General features: G+C 32.1%; 1 protein-coding gene and 1 pseudogene across 1 annotated transcript; both read right to left on the bottom strand.

Moving 5' to 3' along the window:
• Nucleotides 1–311: 311 nt before the first annotated feature.
• On the bottom strand, nt 312–2,258 carry LOC133669692 (phenylalanine N-monooxygenase CYP79D16-like; annotated as a pseudogene).
• An 8,243-nt stretch (nt 2,259–10,501) lies between these two features.
• LOC133669691 (phenylalanine N-monooxygenase CYP79D16-like) lies at nt 10,502–12,447 on the bottom strand. Its single transcript, XM_062089922.1, has 2 exons — nt 11,476–12,447; nt 10,502–11,246 (listed from the first exon to the last, which is right to left on the bottom strand). The coding sequence occupies exons 1-2, from the start codon at nt 12,430–12,432 to the stop codon at nt 10,617–10,619; spliced, it is 1,587 nt and encodes a 528-aa protein (XP_061945906.1). The 5' UTR covers nt 12,433–12,447; the 3' UTR covers nt 10,502–10,616.
• Between the last annotated feature and the right edge of the window lie 9,383 nt (nt 12,448–21,830).

The following is a 21,830-nucleotide window of genomic DNA, read 5'->3' as shown; positions in this document are numbered from 1 at the left end:
TATTGGTCGAAAATACAATGTCAAATTTTTTAATCTTGTATATTTTGATCTTTCTCAACCAGTATTCTTCGATAATTTCCTGCGTATTCTGATATATTCTTCTTACTGATATATTTTTGTGATTTTCTTTTTAGTATTTTTTTTATTATTTGCATTTTCTCTTTGTTTCCGGTTTTTTTTGTCTGACTTTTTTGGTGTATATGGGGCCTTCAAAATAGGTAACAACAATATTCAACACTCTTAAATTATATTCTTATTTTCACGGGGGGTTATAAGCTCAAACTATCGTAATCCATTAAATTTTTTTATTAACTAGCAGTTAAATAAGAATTCCAAACACAAATCCTTTATGTTTCTTTTCTCAACAATATAAAAGTTACCGGAGTTTATCACATTAACTGCTAATGTTCTGGCACAACCTCTATTGATAATATTTTGCGGCATACACGGTCCTTGTACTCGCTTCAGTATCCGGGATACACTTGTGGAGGCAAGCGTGGTTTTGCAAGTGCACAGAGAGGTTTTGCAAGAGCCATGCTGTCTTCTGCAATGGTAAGGTCGATGCTGGATTGACGAGGTGGTAAACTCCAAGTAAACGCTTGAAGAAGTCAAGCAAATAGCATGGTAGTCATTGAAGTCCCTAGTGTCACACCAATGCACCCACGTTTTCCTGTGGAAAACGAAATAAATCGCAGATTATTCTCAGTCAGCACCACCTTCTCCATTTCATTCAGGTGGCGCTCCGGCTTGAACTTGAGCGGCTCATCCCATACTTTAGGGTTTCTGCCCAGTCCTAGACGGCTAAGCAGAACATAGGAACCTTTCGGGATGAAGTAGTTGGCAACTGTTGTATCGGCGGCCGACACATGAGGAAGGTTCAATGGTGCAACAGGGTGAAGCCTGAATGCTTCTCTAGCACATGCCTTAACGTAATTGAGATGCGCAAAGTCTGATTCTTGGACAAGTCTCTCCTTTCCGACCACTCTATCCAGTTCTTGAGTAGCCTTTTCAAGTATCTCAGGTTGGTTTAGCATCTCTGCGAATGCCCATTCACAAGCATTTGATGGATTGTCCACTGCTGCAGTCATTATTTCCTGCAAGTTTCATCATGTTTGAAAATCATTACTATGATATACAGCAGTGAAACTTGATTATTTAAAAAAAAAAATTTAAGGAAAGAGATGCAAACTTGAGACTCTCAAAGGAAAGGACACGGTGCCAGTTAAGCTATAACTAGCTCATCACTGGTATAATTAATTAAGTCTTTTTTTCTCTAAGCAATTGTGTGCCTGGCTAGTTACTTAAAATTAAAGTCATAAATATGTGTTTCCATTAGGATCTTTTAGGGTAATTAAAATATCAAGCAAGTCCTCCGTATCCTTCTTTGCACCATCCTTCCATTGTTGAACCCTCTCATGGATTATGGGATCATGGTATTTATTGATGATCCTATGATTCTCCATCATCACCTTCTCATGCCCATCTAAGTCAAGCCCTATCAAAGATGGAAAAAAATCCGAGATGCAAAATGCATATATATGATTAAGGCAACTGAAAAGTGCAGCCATATACTCCTCTTCCTCAAAACCAGGTCCCCCATCTTTCATTCCCTCCCCAAAAAACCTCTTGTTGAACAGCATCTTCCTAGTCACATTTGCACAATAGTGCCGGGCAGCAGTTCTCAAATTCACAATGCCACCTTGATGCACAGACTTCTTGCACTGGTTATACACGTAATGAACAAGGTGATCAGCTTCTTCAACTCTTTTGCTATAAAGCCACTGATGTTTTTTAGGAGAAAGTACATGAGTCATAAGAACTTTCTTCATTTTATTCCATTGGTCTCCAGAGGGAGAGAGAGCTGTTGTTAAGTACCCTCTCGAGATGAGATTTGTGGTCATGGTATGAGGTCTAGATGCATAGGTATTATCTTGTGCTTTTAAGAATTCACAAGCAATATCAGGACAAATGACAGGAATCACATGAACATTTCCTAAACGTATACAAGCTATTTCAGTGTTCATTTCTTTCATGAGATTGTGTATCCATCGATACACTGGCTTGTTTCGGAGCATGGTAGGGAGGCATCCAACAATAGGCCATGGTTTTGGACCGGGAGGCAATGGGTGTTTCTTGACATTCTTATGGGATTGGATGAAGTAAAACAGTATGATTGCTAAGACAAGAAGTGAAGCAGGGAAGCTTAATAGGGTTGTGAAGGAAGTTGCAGCAAGATATTCCATGATCAAACAACTCGATCTACTACTGTTGCTGACATGCATGGTGTTCCTTTTGTGGCTTTATATAACAAAAGATTTTCAAAAGGGAGAGTCGTGATAAACACCAGATTGCCCCCACACACTATAAATGTGTTATTAATCTATAATGTTTTGTTCTCTACTTGTCTTTGAAAAGGGAGAGTCCTGATAGACTATGTCATCTACCGTGTCATTATCTTGATGTAACAATTATACAATGAGGAGGTTTAATCCCTCGTTTTGAAAATTCTCATAGGATCATCCAATACACAACTCAAGATAAGTATGGTAAAATGAGAAATAAAACATATAAAAATTTGTATAGTTTATTTAAATTTAGTTAAGTTCACACAAGTATTAAAAGATTTTATTAAATAATATGAGAATTATAATCATATTTTTTTATTAATAAAAAACAATTGAAAATCTAAGTAAAATTCTCATGTACTCTCTCTTGTATATCTGATAATTTTATGAATTCCTATCAAATGGTATTAGAGTTGAACAAACACTTCTTTCAAGTGAAAAATTGTGTGACATGGTATCAGAGTATGATGATATTATGTTTGAATTTTGATTTTCAATCTGGTAAGTAGAAATTTTCTGATTTTGGTTTGACCCACAATTAGATAAAGCAAAGTATTTTATTGGAGCTTTCTTATTGGAAAACTAATCTCCTCCATCATAACCTTGACGTTGTGCACGTAGAAAAGAACGTGTATGAGAATATTTTCAGCACGGTTATGGACGTCAAGGAAAATACAAAGGACAACATTAAAGCTAGAATGGATATAACTTTTTTTTTTACACCGTAAAAATATAGAGTTGGTTTATGTTGGTTCATAGGTCACAAAGTCAACTCCACCTTAGACAAGAATGCACAATTACTTATCTATCAATGACTTAAAAGTCTCTGTTTTCCTGATGGACATGCTTCAAACATATCAAGGTTGGTGAATTTGAAGGATTGCAGATTGCATAGAATGAAGAGTTATAACTGCCATGTGTTTATGCAAACACTCATTCCATTAGCTTACTGTGATGTATTACCAAAGAGGATATGAGATGCACTCACATAGATTAGTCACTTCTTTAGAGATATATGCTCCCATAAGTTGCAGACACAACACATAAAGAGGCTTGAAATGAATATCATCCAGACAATTGCAAACTTGAGATGATATTTCCTTCATTATTTTTCAATTTGATGGAGCATTTACCCATATATTTACCATTTGAGATAAAAATTGGAGGCTCAGTCCAATATAGATGGATGTATCCATTCAAGAGGTCAGAGATTACACATGCTTCATAATTAAAATTTTATTGTCCTTCTTTGCATATTTCAAAACATTCATTTAATTCCATGCAGGTACTTATTCAACCTTAAGAGAAAATTAAAAAAACAAGGCGTATGTTGAGGCTTTAACATGCAAGGCCTATATTATTGAAGAGATCTCAATAGTTATCTTGTACTATTTGGAGCTTCAATTAAGAAAAAGAATCAACCGCGTTCCAAGATATGACAATGGTGGGGAAGTGCTTTCATGTGTGAACTTGTCAATATTCTCTCATCCTGGACGACCCGTACCAAAAATGTTGTGTGAGGAAGATATTTGTCAGAAATAGAATTCAGACAAACACATAATTATATACTATTTAATTGTGATGAACTAAGACCTTTTATTCTATAAGTATACTACTTAATATGTTATTATTTTTGAACAATTTATCTTTTATAATATTATAAACTGATACATTGTTGAATTTCTTATAGGCAACATCGTCAATATTTACTATTCTAAAACTCACAGCTGACTAAATCCCAAATCTTTTGATTATAAAATGAATAATTTTCCATGTGGTTCAGAACACATGTAAGTACTTTTTAATTATTCTTATCTCTTAGGATATTTAATTTCATTATACATTTCTTATTAATTGTTCATGATTGTACTTCGTGTACCGTGTTTATGTGTTTATCAATTGAGAGGGAATGTTAGTGTTAATTTGTCTTTACTAAGTTTGGGTCCTAAAAGAAATGTGAAGTGCTACAACGAGTATTTCTTTAATGGTCATGTGTTTCATACTGAAGAATATAGGCAGGGTAGAAAGATATATAACAATGGAATTTGTGTTAAAGGATCAACTTCTAATGAGTTTGAAGTTGACTACTATGGAAAGTTGGAAAAAGGTTATTGAATTGTAATATCATAGCAAGCATGATAAAGTTTTTTTATTCAAATGTTATTGGTATGATACCATTGACAAAGAAATCAAAATATATCCTCATCATGGTTTGGTCGAAATTAATTCAAAGGCTAGACTCCGCAACGTCGATGATGTTTTTATTTTCGCCAAGCAATGCTAGTAAGTTTATTATATATACACTCATTCCTTTAGAAAGAATCGTTCAAGAGTTGATTGGTTATCCATAGTGAAAACCAAACTTAGGGGTCGTGTCGAGGTTGTTCATAATGGTACCGATGAATTAACTATGAGAGATGAGATCTTTCAACTTAGTGAGTTAGTTAATCCATATCGAGTTGCTTTGTCTAATGACTTAGAAGAAAATTTAAATTTTAGCATCGCCGAGAATATTTTTGTTGTTGTTGACACCAAAGAGTTAAATAATGATAACGATTAAATCAACGTAGAAGATTGCAATGGAAATGAAGACGAGTCAATTGATGAATGTGTAATGCCATAAACTATAATGTAATATTTGGATAAAATTCAGTTCAATATAATGACAATGAAGTTAATTTATTATTGAATCATAAGGAAATATTTATTTTATTATTGTGATATGAACTAATGTTATTGTGTTGTATATGCAGTTGTGAATTGAAGTATTTGCAGGATAGATAGATAGATAGAGAATACAAATACAATTTGGCATTAGAAACTGTTTTATAATGATAAAAATATCAATAGACTGTATATTACATACGAGTATACAGATGAAATGTGTTCGTCAATATATTCCAGTGACCATGTGAATTGCTTGTCTTCTCCCTGACACTATTTATAGTTTTCATTACATACGGGTATACTGACATAATATGTCTTTCGGTATATTCTAGAGACTACGAGAACAGTTCACTTCTCAATACCCCAATACTTAATGTTCTTTTGACTATTAACTTTTGTTTTCCAACAGCATCACTAACAGAATGAAAAGTCATCGGTAATATTTGGAGGGCTTTTTGAAAAATTTTATGCAAGTTAAAATTTTCCATTTGATTTTATTGATGGAATCACTGATAAAAATATTAAAATATTAATATCTAATTTTCTGTCCATGATTCTGTTGGTAAAAAGTGTCCAGATACCAAGACCATTAAACTTCAATACGACTTTACAAACGAAATCACTAATATAAATATTTAATATTTTATCGGTAATTATGTTGGTAAAATTAACTTAAAAAACCAAAATCAGAACAGACGGAGCTTCATCTATTTCTCTTTTTTTTTCTCTCATGGAACTATTTCTATCTCTTTCTCTTCTCTTCTCTCTCTTCTTCTCAGTCTAAATCAAGCATTCTCTTCTCTTTTCATCCTCATGTATGTTGTCTTTCTTTATTTTTTTTTGGGTTTATTAACAATCTCTTTTCTTTTCTTTTTATTTTTTGTTTTTTAATTATCAATCAAAATTAAGCACGCCATTAAAGTAATAACTTTTCATTCCTTTTTCTTCCTTTTTTTTATTTTTTTTTGCATCATTTTTGTATTTTTGTCATTATTTTCGTTGAAATTTGTGTTCTTAATAATTTTATAAATTAATAAATGTGTTGAATCTTAGTTATTATTGAAGTAGTTTTTGTATTATTTTGTTGCATTTTAGTTTATTTTTTAAATGTTTTGTTCAATTTCAATTAAATGTGTAGGATTAGTTTTAATTATTATTTTGTATTTATTCCATTTACAATAATTTTTTTAAAAAATTTAGGGTTAAAAATATTAACACTTAGAAATAATTGTGTTGAATTTTAGTTGTTTAATTTAGTAAGTTTTACATTATTTTGTCGAATTTTAGTATAAAAAAATCAATATAATTAAAATCGAATTCGCTTACCTTTTTTTATCAAATGAAAATATTCAATTAAAATTATTGTTTGTGTTTAAATGTTTAACAACCATTTATTTGATCAAATACCCCTCCAATTTATTAGCCTAGTACTTGATAAAGATGAACTCCTTTTCGGCCATTTATAGCACGCAAAATCACTTGTTGATTGACGCAGAAATAGTTGAAAAGTAAACAAACAAATAATTTTCAGCTTCTCTTTTTTAATCCAGAGGATTACAAGCTAAATCTATCATAATCCAAATAATGTTTTAGTTTAAAAAATAATTCTAATTTAAAAGACTTGGTGAATAGACTTGTTTTTCACTTTTATAATAGATAATCTCAATTCTCCCATCCTCCTTTATGAGATTTCATAACCAGTTAAACTTTATGTAATAGTCAATACTTGCATATCTATCCTGCAGAATTGAATGTTTAAAGAGTTTAAATATTGAGTTGTTGGGCAAGAAATATATATATATATATATATATATATATATATATATATATATGGAGAGAGAGAGAGAGAGAGAGAGAGATCCTCCTTGTCTCCTAAAGTTAAATTCCAACGAATATGGTTTGTATCTCTGTGAATGCCATGCTATGGACGGCATAATCCGAAGATTATTTGAAGCACAGAAGTCGGAGATATGTGGACAGTGATAAGTGTATCATCAGACATGGAAATAATTAAACCCAGTTGAATAGTTTTGTTGTGGAAAACGTTTGCCCCTTTTGCACGTCTATAACCAATGGTCACACCGACTCCATTAATCTTGGCCACATAGATGAATGTTTGATCTTTTCCTGCTGATCAATATGTATCACGTGCTATTAGGAGGAATACGAGAGTCTTGTTGTTGTTGTTATTGTTATTGTTTTGTAAAGCATTTTTTATTTAAAAATATTAAAATAATATTAATTTAAAATAAAAAAAATTAATATTTTTTTTAAAACACTTTTAAAACGCTACTATAAAAAACAATTAATACAAAGGATGGTGGGGTGTGATTTTTTTTTAATATACAATTAAATACAAAAAACTACCATAAAGAAAAAGTTTTTCTTGCTTTTTTTTGTGTGGGTCCCATTATATACAAAAAGGTTACTCTTTTTAGCCATCATGGTAGTTGTAGTGTTGTTATTTGCTACTATTTAAAAAAAAAAAAACAAAATAGCGGTGAATAACATGTTATTCATCACTTTTAAAAAGAAATAAAAATAAACATGGCCTAGGCATGTTGTGTTTGTCTTAGGCCTGTACAACCGGGCTCTTCTTTTTTTTTGCCCTCTGTGTTTTCTTGGTTTTTTTCAATTATATCATTCAATATTAGATTTTTATTGGATTTTTTATTTTTTTAATTTTATCGTTCAATATTAGATTAAATTTGAATGAATTTTTATATTTTGCTTTATCATATAATAACATAATACAAATTTAACTGAACCCAGTAGAATTCATAATCCGAGTCACATGTATACAAGTTTAATGATAATGTCAAAAAGTTTCATGTGTCCCGTATAATATTATTTTACATTAACCAAAAAAAGATTCGCCATCAGGGTAGCGCAAGAAGAAACCTCTTTGTGTGTGTGTGTGGGATGTTTTAAATTCTTCAAGAGTTCATTAGTTTTGCTACTTGATATCTACTAGTTTGCGGGTTGTATATCCATAGTTTTTAAACCCGATCTGGTGGTCAACGTCTGATGATCGGGTCACGAGTCAAATGAGTTGACTCGGGTCAACAAAAAAAAAAACAAAAACATTTTCACCAACTCCTCAAAAATGCCCCTAATTAAAAACCCAACAAAAAAACCAATAAAGAAAACCCAATTCCAATTCCAATTCCAAAAACCCAACAAAAACAACACAAACCCATTTCCACAAATTTTCCATGAATCCCACCACCAAAAACACAAAAAATTTGATTGAGAAAAGGAAAAGGAGGCTGTTATTGCTGATATTAGCCCTCCAATTTCACTTGTTTTTCCCATTTTTAGTTTTACTGTGTAGAGAAATAAAATGATAAACGGTGTATAGAGAAAGAGAAAGATTAGGGGTTTACGAATGTGATTTGTAGAGAGAGAGAGAGAGAGAGACTTAGTGAAAGGTATAGATTAGCTTTAGAGCCTAGGACGGTTCCCCTATAATTGATAAAGGAAGTGGATCAACTTCCAACTTTGAATGAGTCTCTAAGCCTACCTTTGAGAAGTAAGCCTTCTCCTTTAAGTCTTTTCGTTTCCAGGGTTGCCCATTGAAAACTATCCCTAAGATCCATAAGTCATAGATGGAGCTAGAAAGAAGAGATTATCTGGCTTCGTTCTTTGTCTTCTCTTCTCTTTGGTAGTGGAGAGAGGTTGGGAGTATGGCTCCCGCTTTGAAGTGAGGGATGGGAATTGAATTCTTTCTTTCCATAGCTCGTTCTATGGATTGCTATGAAATGTGTTCGACGTCTTTTAATCGATTGTTGAGGCATTTTTTCTTCTACTAGTTCGGCAGTGTTTGGTTAAACTTATGAGCGTGTTTGGCAATATGGTTGCGGGTGCTTTTCAAATAGCTTTTCGTGCCGAAATGCATGCCAATGATGTTTTTTCATTTTAAAAAAATTATTTTTGACATCAGCACATCAAAACGATCCAAAAAGTATAAACTGCACTCAATTTTAGTAAAAAAAAAATAAATTTCAAATTTTGATGAAACGCAGTTACAAACGCAATGTCGAACGGTGTCAAACTCTTGAAGAATTTGAAACAATGCGGGTTATATATATATATAAAACAGGGTTTATCTTAATCACCATGCATTAATTAATTAATTAGTCAAGCCAGCGTTGATTCTACCATCCCAAGTGAAACAGAAATATTGACCACACCACAAAATCATGTCAATAGTAATTAATTAGTCCGGCATCATATTTGTCTTCTTTCATCCCCTGATCATGATCTCCAGTCTTTAATTAGTTACAGAAATTTTATTAATTATAGTAATTATTCATAGATTCCAATGTATGTTTGCCGCTACTTACTTGGAATGTTTTAGTTTATAACTTGGCAGTTAATATAACTATGAGGAGAAGAATTTGGATGATAGTATTCATCGAACACAAGCTGTTAATTAGCAATTTGGCTATTTTATGAGATAAATTCATGCTTTCCGGAAATTAAGAGCAATACTAAGTGTTTTCGAATAAAACACCAGTACTTGTTAATTACTATTTATAAAATTATTTTTTTAAATCGTTTATCAAAATATTCAAGAAAGTCTGCACGACATGCAATTTAGAATTTTTAATTCAGAATTTGAAAAATTTTGATTGAGTTTTTACTTTTTCAATTGCTTTTAATTATACCGGTAATTGCTTTCAGATATTTAATTTCATGCAATTTCACCATTTTCAAATTTAATTATCAGCCCCAAAGTTGACCGTTATTTTTATTTTAGTCCTTGGTTCTTAATTTATGCAATTTGACTCTTAATTGGCCAACAAACTTTCAATTTCTTCAATTACACCCGTGATTTGGTCAAATTCCAACCTTTATATTCATGCGTCTTTTTTATTTTGGTGCTTAGTTTTGGATTTCTTCAATCAAGTTTTTAATTGCCCATTAAATTTTAATATTTATATAATTAAGTTTCTGATTGAACCAAATTAACTCTTAAAAATTAAAATTCGACCCCTAGATTTTAATTTCGTCAAATTAAAGTTTAAATTGACTTAAAAATCAATTTTTCTTGCAAATAAGTTCTCAATAAATATAATTAAACCTTGAAAAAATCCAATTGAATCCTTAAACATCCAATTTGATTTTTTCCTACTTAAATTTAATCTTTCTTTGCCAATGAGGCTTTCATTAGTCGAAAATACATTGTCAACTTTTTTAATCTTGTATATCTTGATCTTTCTCAATCAATCTACAGTAATTTCCTCGGCGTTCTGGTATATTTTTCTTACAAATATATTTTTGTGATTTTCTTCCAACATTTTTTTTTTAATTTTCTCTTTGCTTTTTTTTTCTTGATTTTTTTGGTTTATATGGGCCCCCCAAAATGGGCAGCAACAATATTCAACACTCTTAAATTATATTCTTGTTTTTACTAGGGGTTATAAGCTCAAACTATCATAATCCAGTAAAAAATTTTAAATAAGAATTCTAAACACAAATCCTTTATGTTTCTTTTCTCAACAATATAAAAGTTGCCAGAGTTTATTACATTAACTGCTAATGTTCTGGCACAACGTCTATTGATAATATTTTGCAGCATACGCAGTCCTTGTACTCCCTTCAGTATCCGGGATACATTTGTGGAGGCAAGCGTGGTTTTGCAAGTGCACACAGTGGTTTTGCAAGAGCCATGCTGTCTTCTGCAATGGTAAGGTCGATGCTGGATTGATGAGGTGGTAAACTCCAAGTAAACGCTTGAAGAAGTCTAGCAAATAGCATGGTAGTCATTGAAGTCCCAAGTGTCACACCTATGCACCCACGTTTTCCAGTGGAAAACGAAATGAATCGCAGATTATTCTCAGTCAGCACCACCTTCTCCATTTCATTGAGGTGGCGCTCTGGCTTGAACTTGAGCGGCTCATCCCATACTTTAGGGTTTCTGCCCAGTCCTAGACGGCTAAGCAGAACATAGGAACCTTTCGGGATGAAGTAGTTGGCAACTGTTGTATCGGCGGCCGGCACATGAGGAACGTTAAATGGTGCAACAGGGTGAAGCCTGAATGCTTCTCTAGCACATGCCTTCACGTAATTGAGATGCGAGAAGTCTGATTCTTGGACAAGTCTCTCCTTTCCGACCACTCTATCCAGTTCTTGAGTAGCCTTTTCAAGTATCTCAGGTTGGTTTAGCATCTCTGCGAATGCCCATTCACAAGCATTTGATGGATTGTCCACTGCTGCAACCATTATTTCCTGCAAGTGTCATCATGTTTGAAAATCATTACTATATATGATATACAGTAGTGAAACTTGATTATTACAATTTGGTTTTTAAGGAAAGAGATGCAAACTTGAGACTCTCAAAGGAAAGGACACGGTGCCAGTTAAGCTATAACTAACTCATCACTCGTATAATTAAAATTAAAGACATAAATATGTGTTTCCATGTGGAATTCAAAATGTAAATGCATATAAAACTTACTGTAATTTGAGCTTTTATCTCATCTTTTGACAACAGGGGATTGCCATCAGGATCTTTTAGGGTAATTAAAATATCAAGCAAGTCCTCCGTATCCTTCTTTGCACCATCCTTCCATTGTTGAACCCTCTCATGGATTATGGGATCATGGTATTTATTGATGATCCTATGATTCTCTATCACCACCTTCTCATGCCCATCTAAGTCAAGCCCTATCAAAGATGGCAAAAAATCCGAGATGCAAAATGCATATATATGATTAAGGCAACTGAAAAATGCATCCACATACTCCTCTTCCTCAAAACCAGGTCCACCATCTTTCATTCCCTCCCCAAAAAACCTCTTGTTGAACAGCATCTTCCTAGTCACATTTGCACAGTAGTGCTGGGCAGCAGTTCTCAAATTCACAATGCCACCTTGATGCGCAGACTTCTTGCACTGGTTATACACGTAATGAACAAGGTGATCAGCTTCTTCAACTCTTTTGCTATAAAGCCACTGATGATTTTTAGGAGAAAGTACATGAGTCATAAGAACTTTCTTCATTTTATTCCATTGGTCTCCAGAGGGAGAGAGAATTGTTGCTAAGTAACCGCTCGAGATGAGATCTGTGGCCATGGTATGAGGTCTAGATGCAAAGGTATTATCTTGTGCTTTTAAGAATTCACAAGCAATATCAGGACAAATGACAGGAATCACATGAACATTTCCTAAACGGATACAAGCTATTTCAGTGTTCATTTCTTTCATGAGATTGTGTATCCATCGATACACTGGCTTGTTTCGGAGCATGGTAGGGAGGCATCCAACAATAGGCCATGGTTTTGGACCGGGTGGCAATGGGTGTTTCTTGACATTCCTATGGGATTGGATGAAGTAAAACAGTATGATTGCTAAGACAAGAAGTGAAGTTGGGAAGCTTAATAGGGTTGTGAAGGAAGTTGCAGCAAGATATTCCATGATCAAACAACTCGATCTACTAATGGTCTTGACATGCATGGTGTTCCTTGTGTGGCTTTATATAACGAAAGAATTTTAAAAGGGAGAGTCGTGATAAACACCAGATTGCCCCCACACACTATAAATGTGTTATTAATCTATAATGTTTTGTACTCTACTTGTCTTTGAAAAGGGCGAGTCCTGATAGACTATGTCATCTACCAGTCATTATCTATGGCTTCTTGATGTTACAATTATACAATGAGGAGGTTTAATCTCCCTCGTGTTGAAAATTCTCTTAGGATCATCCAATACACAACTCATGATAAATATGGTAAAATGAGAAATAAAACATATAAAAATTTATATGGTTTATTTAAATTTAGTTACGTTCACACAAGTATTAAAAGATTTTATTAAGTAATGTGAGAATTATAATTATATTTTTTTTATTATTAAAAAACAATTGAAAATCTAAGTAAAATTCTCATATGCTCTCTCACGTATATCCAATAATTTTATGAATTCCTATCAAATGGTATCAGAGTTTCACAAACGCTTCTTTTAAGTGAAAAATTGTATGATATGGTATCAGAGTATGATGACATTATGTTTGAATTTTGATTTTGAATCTGGTAAGTAGAAATTTTCTGGTTTTGGTTTAACTCATAATTGGGTAAAGCGAAGTATTTTATGAAAGCTTTTTTATTGGAAGACTACTCTCCTCCATCATAACCTTGATGTTGTGCACATAGAAAAGAACGTATTTGAAAATATTTTCAACACGGTTATGAACGTGGAGGGAAATACAAAAGACAACATTAATGCTAGAATGGATATAACTTCTTTTTTTATCACCGTAAAAATATGGAGTTGATTTATGTTGGTTCATAGGTCACAAAGCCAACTCCACCTTAGACAAGAATGCACAGTTACTTATCTGCCAATGACTTAAAAATCTATGTTTTCCTAATGGACATGCTTCAAATATATCAAGGTTGGTGAATTTAAAGGATTGTAGATTGCATGGAATGAAGAGTTATAACTGCCATGTGTTTATACAAACACTCATTCCATTAGCTTACTGTGATGTATTACCAAAGAGGATATAAGATGCACTCACATAGATTAGTCACTTCTTTAGAGATATATGCTCCGACAAGTTGCGGACACAACACATAGAAAGGCTTGAAATGAATATCATCCAGACAATATGAAAACTTGAGATGATATTCCCTTCATTGTTTTTTGATTTGATGGAGCATTTACTTATATATCGTTTGAGATAAAAATTGGAGGCTCAATCCAATATAGATGGATGTATCAATTCAAGAGGTCAGAGATTACACATGCTTCATAATTAAAATTTTATTGCCCTTCTTTGTATATTTCAAAACATTCATTTAATTCCATGCAGGTACTTGTTCAACATTAAGAGAAAACTAAAAAACAAGGTACATGTTGAGGCTTTGACATGCAAGGCCCATATTGTTGAAGAGATCTCAATAGTTATCTTGTACTATTTTGAGCTTCAATTAAGAAAAAGAATCAACGGTGTTCCAAGATATGATCGACAATGGTGGGGAAGTGTCTTCATGTGTGAACTTGTCAAAATTCTCTCATTCTAGATGACCCGTACAAAAAATGTTGTGAAGGGAAGATATTTGTCAGAAAACGAATTCAGACAAGCACATAATTATGTATTATTTAATTGTAATGAACTAAGACCTTTTATTCTATAAGTATATTACTTAATATATTATTATTTTTTAACAAATTATCTTTTATAATATTATACACTGATATATTATTGAATTTTTTATAGGCAACATCATCAATATTTACTGTCCTGAAACTCACAGCTGACTAAATCTCAAATCTTTCGATTAAAAAATGAATAATTTTCCACGTGGTTTAGAATATATGTAAGTACTTTTTAATTATTCTTATATCTTAGGATACTTAATTTCATTATACATTTCTCATTAATTGTTCAAGATTGTACTTTGTGTACCGTGTTTATCAATTGAGAGAGAATGTTAGTGCTACTTTGTCTTTACTAAGTTTGAGTCCTAAAAGAAATGTGAAGTGCTACAACGAGTATTTCTTTAATGGACATGTGTTTCATACTGAAGAATATAGGAAGGGTAGAAAGACATATAACAATGGAATTTGTGTTAAAGGATCAACTTCTAATGAGTTTGAAGTTGACTACTATGGAAAGTTGAAAAAGGTTATTGAATTGTAATATCATAGCAAGCAGGATAAAGTTTTTTTATTCAAATGTTATTGGTATGATACCGTTGACAAAGGAATCAAAGTATATCCTCATCATGATTTGGTCGAAATTAATTTAAAGGCTAGACTCTACAACATCGATGATGTTTTTATTTTCGCCAAGCAATGCTAGTAATATTAGCATATATAAACTCATTCCTTTAGAAAGGATCATTCAAGAGTTAATTGGTTATCCGTAGTAAAAACTAAACTTAGAGGTCGTGTCGAGGTTGTTCATAATGGTACCGATGAATTAACTGTGAGAGATGAGCTCTTTCAACTTGGTGAGTTAGTTAATCCATATTAAGTTGCTTCGTCTAATGACTTAGAAGAAAATTTAAATTTTAGCATCGTCGAGAATATTTTTGTTGATCTTAACACCAAGGAGTTGAATAATGTTTTGAGCTCTAGCAGACTTACATAAGTTGATGAAAATGATAATGGTGAAATCAACGTAAAAGATTGCGATGGAGATGAAGACGAGTCAATTGATGAATGTGTAATGCCATAAACTATAATGTAATATTTGGATAAAATTCAGTTTAATATAATGACAATGAAGTTAATTTATTATTGAATTATAAGGAAATATTTATTTTATTATTGTGATATGAACTAGTGTTATTGTGTTGTGTGTGCAGTTGTTAATTGAAGTATTTGCAGGATAGATAGATAGATAGAGAATACAAATACAATTCGGCATTAGAAACTGTTTTATAATGATAAAAATACCAATAGACTGTATATTACATACGAGTATACAGGTGAAAGGTGTTCGTCGATATATTCCAATGACCATGTGAATTGCTCGTCTTCTCCCTGACACTATTTATAGTTTTCATTACATACAGGTATACCGATATAATATGTCTTCCGGTATATTCTAGAGACTACGGGAACAGTTCACTTCTCAATACCCTAAAACTTAATGTTCTTTTGACTATTAACTTTTGTTTTCCAACAGCATCATTAACATAATGAAAAATCATCGATAATATTTGGAGGGCTTTTTAAAAAATTTTATGCAAGTTAAAAATTTCCATTTGATTTTATTGACGGAATCACTGATAAAAATATTAAAATATTAATATTTAATTTTCTGTCTATGATTCTGCTGGTAAAAAGTGCCCAGATACCAAGACTATTAAATTTCAATACGACTTTACAAACGAAATCATTAATATAAATATTAAAAACATAAATATTTAATATTTTATCACTAATTTTGTTGGTAAATTTAACTTAAAAGACCAGAATTAAAATAGATGGAGCTTCATTTATTTCTCTCTTCTTCTCTCATGGAGCTGTTTCTATCTCTTTCTCTTCTCTCTCTTTCTCCTCTTCTCTCTCTTCTTTTCATTCTAAATGAATCATTCTCTTCTCTTCTCATCCTCATATATGTTGTCTTTTTTTATTTTATTTTTTTGGGTTTATTAACAATCTCTTTTCTTTTCTTTTCTTTTTATTTTTTGTTGTTTAATTATCAATCAAAATTAAGCACGCCATTAAAGTAATAACTTTTCATTCCTTTTTCTTCCTTTTTTTTATTTTTTTTTGCATCATTTTTGTATTTTTGTCATTATTTTCGTTGAATTTTATGTTCTTAACAATTTTATGAATTAATAAATGTGTTGAATCTTAGTTATTATTGAAATAGTTTTTGTATTATTTTGTTGAATTTTAGTTTATTTTTCAAATGTTTTAATTGTTCAATTTCAATTAAATGTGTAGAATTAGTTTTAATTATTATTTTATATTTATTCCATTTACAATAAATGTTTTTTAAATTTAGGATTAAAGAAATAATTGTGTTGAATTTTAGTTGTTTAATTTAATAAGTTTTACATTATTTTGTCGAATTTTAGTATAAAAAAATCAATATAATTAAAATCGAATTCGGTTACCTTTTACAGGATCTACAAGTAAGCCATCGACAACCTGCCACCTTACTTTGTGACAACAAAGCTACACTCTATATTGCAGCCAATCCAGTTTACCATGAACGAACCAAGCACATCGAATTGGATTGCCACACCGTTCGTGAGAAAATTCAAAATGGCGAAATCAAGACAGCTCATGTGCAAACACAATTCCAAGTAGCTGACATTTTCATCAAGCCACTACCTGCACCTCTGTTCCAGTCCCATCTTCGCAAGTTGGGAGTAATCGACGTTCACACTCCAACTTGAGGGGGAGTGTTAAAGGAAAGATATTGGACAACTATTGTAATAGCATCTCTTCCAATTGTATTTACTGTTTCCTATTGTATTTGCTGAGATTGAGGCAATCATAGTTATTGTGATTGACCTTCTTAGAATAGATTATTTACTTTCCTAGAATAGATTCTGCAAACTGTATAAATCACGTGTATTACAACCTTTTTAATATATACAAGAAACCACAGAGTTTGCAATTCTTTCAGTTTCTGTGTTTAACTATGATTTGTTTGATCAATTTTCACCAGCTTTGACGTTTAAAATGCACGCATTCTGATGCACAGTCATGTGATTAATGGATGAGATGATATCTAGGTTTTGTGCACAACAGAACTCCAAGTCATTAATTTGAAATACGAGCTGAAGTTCCACAGCCACAAATTAATCAAACAGCGGTGGCGGACGGTGATAATGATATTTGTCCTGGAAAACATTGTTCCTCGTGTATCTTGCTGGTCCTCATGTATCTACATATGCAAGCCAAAATTCACCCAGTGTTTCATGTTTCTCTCCTGAAAAACTATGTGGGTACTTCTCTACCTGCGGTTGTTGACCTACCACCAATTCCAGACGAAGGACAGATCCAATTTGAACCTGAGCAGGTGGTTGATACGAGATGGATAAAACGTGGTACCAAGTTTATTGAGGAAAGTTTGGTGCAGTGGAAGAGTTTGCCTGCAAAAGATGCTACCTAGGAGGATACGCAACTACTCAAACAACAATTTCCTGCATTGCACCTTGAGGACAAGGTTCCACTTGTGGGAGGGAGTATTGATACACCAAGAAGATCCTCCAGGGTCTTGAAAACAAATCCCAAGTTTTTAGCTTAAGATTGCATTGTTCTTTTCTAATTTATTGTTTTGAATTTGTTTGCTTGGTCATAAGTGGTTAGTCACCTCCAGAATAATAGCTAAGTCATGGTTTTGACTAGCTGAAGTCTAGGAGTCAGTTTCGCTATTTAGTTGATGTAAAGAAACTCTATTTAAGGAGTTCATTTGGAATACCAGGGACGTGCGGAATTTTATTCAAACTTGTGGTTGTCTTTCACCCAAAGAAAGTCAAGTTACTGTGTGTTTTTCATTGTGATCTGACAGGGACCTATCAATTTGATGGCCTTTGCTACAGCTTCCACCCGGGTATTGCTCTCTCCTTCCTCTGAACCTTTTGCCTTCTCTGATGCAGATAAATATGTTGCTTGGCATGATGTTATGTGTGATGAGATCAAGGCATTGCATGCTAATCACACATGATCTCTAGTACCTTTTCATCCTTTAATGAATATTGTTGGCAGTCAATGGGTGTATCGGATCAAACGTCGTGTTGATGGTAGCATTGAACATTATAAAGCTCGTCTCGTTGCTAGAGGCTTTACCCAGCAGGAAGGCATTGATTATTCTGAAACTTTCAGCCCAGTTATTAAGCAGGCCACCATCATATTAGTCTTTTGCATTGTGGTTTCACGTAATTGGAAGATTCATCAGCTCGATATTCATAATGCATTTCTCAATGGTGTTTTTACGGAAGAGGTCTACATGAAGCAACCTCTAGGTTTTGTTAACCCTACTCTTCCATCTCATATGTGCAGATTGCACTAGTCATTGTATAGTTTAAACCAGGCACTAAAGGCATGGTACACTCGTCTGAGTGATTTTTTGCTCTCCATTGGTTTTTTTGCCTCCAAGGTTGACACCTCCTTGTTTATCTTATCTGATGGTACTAATATCTTTTATCTCTTGGTATATGTTGATGATATTCTACTTATGGGTAGCAACTCTCCCATGCTTCATCGTCTAATACAGTTACTAAGCTCTGAGTTCAAGCTTCGTGACTTAGGTATTGTTCACTACTTTTTAGGTATTAAAGTTCAGTCTACGGGTATGGGTCTGATATTGCGCCAACACAAATATATTCTTGACATCCTCACTTGGGCTGGTATGACTTCTTGCAAACCCATTGATACTTCAGTCTCTCCTTCAAAAATTGCTATACAACCGGATCATCCATTCTCTGATCCCACATGATTTCGTCAAATTATGGGTGCTCTTCAGTATCTTACATTCACTTGCCTAGATATCTGCTTTGCTGTTAATAATGTTTGTCAGTTCATGCATGCTCTTACAGATTCCCATTGGGCTACCGTTAAACGCATTCTCCACTATTTTAAAGGTACGCCATCCTATGGTTTTCATATCACTCGAGGTACCTCTTTTGCTCTCCATGGTTTTACAGATGCAGATTGGGCTGGTAGTATTGATGATCGCAAGTCTACGGGTGGCTATCTTGTCTTCTTTGGTCAAACACCGATTTCATGGAAATCTGGCAAGCAATGTACAGTTGCCCGCTCCTCCACTGAGGCTAAGTATAAAGCCTTAGCAGATGGTAATGTTGAGGTCATCTGGCTTTAATATTTGTTAACAGATCTGCAGGTTCTCTCCATCTCTACTCCTACCATTTGGTGTGATAATTTTGGCGTGACCTATCTCTCAGCGAATCCTATTTTCCATGCGCTTACTAAGCATGTTGAGGTTGATTATCACTTTGTCTGTGACCAGGTTGCAAAGAAAGAAATTCAAATTCCCTTTATCCATTCTCGGGATCAACTTGCTGATGTCTTCACCAAACCACTTTCCTTTTCATCCTATACTGTTTTGAGGTTAAAGCTTCGGGTCGATCCTCCATTCTCAGCTTGAGGGGACGTATTATAGAATGTATAGCATGTATATCTCTGAATAGAAAATTAATGTAGGATTATTTCTATGTTGTAATCCCTACGGTTACTGTTGTGTTATGTCACATATATATATATATATATATATATATATATATATATATATATATATATATATATATATATATATATAAAAGATTGGCTAAGGCTAACCCAAGTCATTCTGTTATTGATAAAAACTATCTTTTAATTAACTCAATTATCCCAATGATAAAACCAAAAATTGATGGATTTCTAGGTTCAACCCCCCCCCCCCCCCCCCCCCCCCCCCCATCTATAAGCTCACTTTTCTTAACAGGGTTCCACATTTTACATGCATTTGGATTGCGACTGCTTTTTTGCCCTCATAAGAATTTCAAACAGGGAAGCTAGCCGCCAACGTTCAAATTTTCATGAACCACTGCATATTGATAGTTTGGATTGCGACTGCTTCTCTCTCTCTCTCATTTCAAAATTTCAGTGATTGATTTTTTTTTTTATGTTTTGAATTATTTCTAAATTTTCAAAACAGTGAGCATTTGAGTATCAGGGATACAAATGCGGAGGCAAGCGTGGTTTTGCAAGAGCCATGCTGTCTTCTGCAATAACAAGTAATGTTTTTTAAAATTTTTATTATTAAAAATTAAATTTGATAATTTATTTTGATTTATTTTTTATAAAGTTATTATAATCTGATAACTTGTATTATAAATTTGACATGTTAATCTAAATTATTTCAAATCAATTAAATATATTGTTATTTAAATATTAAAAAAATATATCATCTAAAAATTTTATTTAGTAAAATATTATTTTTACATGTTGTATGAGTTATTTTTAAACCAGTTATGTTAATCAGATTATATAGAATAAATTCTCACACAATTTAATTTTTTTCTTTAAAAAAATATGTGCAATATTTAAATATTTTTTTAATATTAAAAACAAATTAACAGGTCACGTGACATTCATCATGCTAACTCCCTTTAGGCTACGCACCAACAGTGGCAGATGACCGCCCCCTATTCCTAAACATTGATGGTCGGTTTTGGTGGACCAACTGGTTTAAAAAGTCCAACATCATCTAATCATTTTATATCATGGTTTTTTTTTTTAATTAAGAAACACATATATACTATTTATACTAAACAAAATAAATTTAAAAGCTATATGAATATATAAATTGTAAAGCAATTTTTAATTCTATTTAAATACTTAAATGAAACGCTAATATTTCTCTTAAAAGCAAAAGATAACTAAGAATAAAAATATTTACCCCTGTATTTTTTATTTTATCTTAGAGGTTTTTTTTCCATACCATGAACAAATATTCTTTATTTTTATAAATATATCATGTAAATAAATTCTATTTATATTAAATATATAAAAAATCTCTTTGAAATACTATAAAAATATAAAATAATTAAAATAATAAATGATATTTAAATAAATCAACTAAAAATTTTAAAAATTCAGAGAGGGGGTATTCATTTAAATTTAAATGAAAAATTTATTAAACTGATAAAGAGTTGTTAATATTTTTTTAAAAGCTAAAATATAAAGGAAATCTTTCTCCTAAAAGTCAAATACATAGGAGCATGGAAATATTTAAATATTATTTTATTTTTAAAAATGTGTTTTTTCTTTATCTTAGATGAATGATTTTTTTTTTTTATAAATACATCATGCAATTATAATCTATTTATATCTAATATAAAAGAAAAAAACACAAGATAAAAAATATGAAACTTAAGCACAATATAGTGAGTAACAATTTTGTATTCTAATAGTTTTTACTTGAAAGAATTATATTAGAAAGTGATATAAAATTATTTTTGAAATTTTATCTAATAATTTAAATTTTTTAGTTAAGCTAGTTATTGAACATGCTTATATAATTGTTTTTTGAATACTTCAAGAGTAACTACCAAAAGTTACTCCATGGGTTTATTTTGAGAAGATAGATAATTACAAAGATAAAAAAAGAAAATTACATTTGATCCTAACAAGATGGATAAAATATATTTTCATCTAAACTCAAAAATTATTTTTTAATTTTCTGTCATATCCCTATCATATAAAGTAATTATTCTTAATTTTTACATTATTATTTTTATAATATGATATATTATTAAGTGTCTTGGTTGTCATTATTTCTCTAGCCAGCTGAATTTTAAGAAATTTGACCTAAAATAAAACGCAAATGGAAGTTTAATTTG

The sequence above is a fragment of the Populus nigra genome, chromosome 12, assembly GCF_951802175.1.
Source record: "Populus nigra chromosome 12, ddPopNigr1.1, whole genome shotgun sequence".
Classification (NCBI taxonomy): domain Eukaryota; kingdom Viridiplantae; phylum Streptophyta; class Magnoliopsida; order Malpighiales; family Salicaceae; genus Populus; species Populus nigra.
Note: the sequence above shows the minus strand (reverse complement) of the source record. Positions and strands in the feature narration are given on the sequence as shown.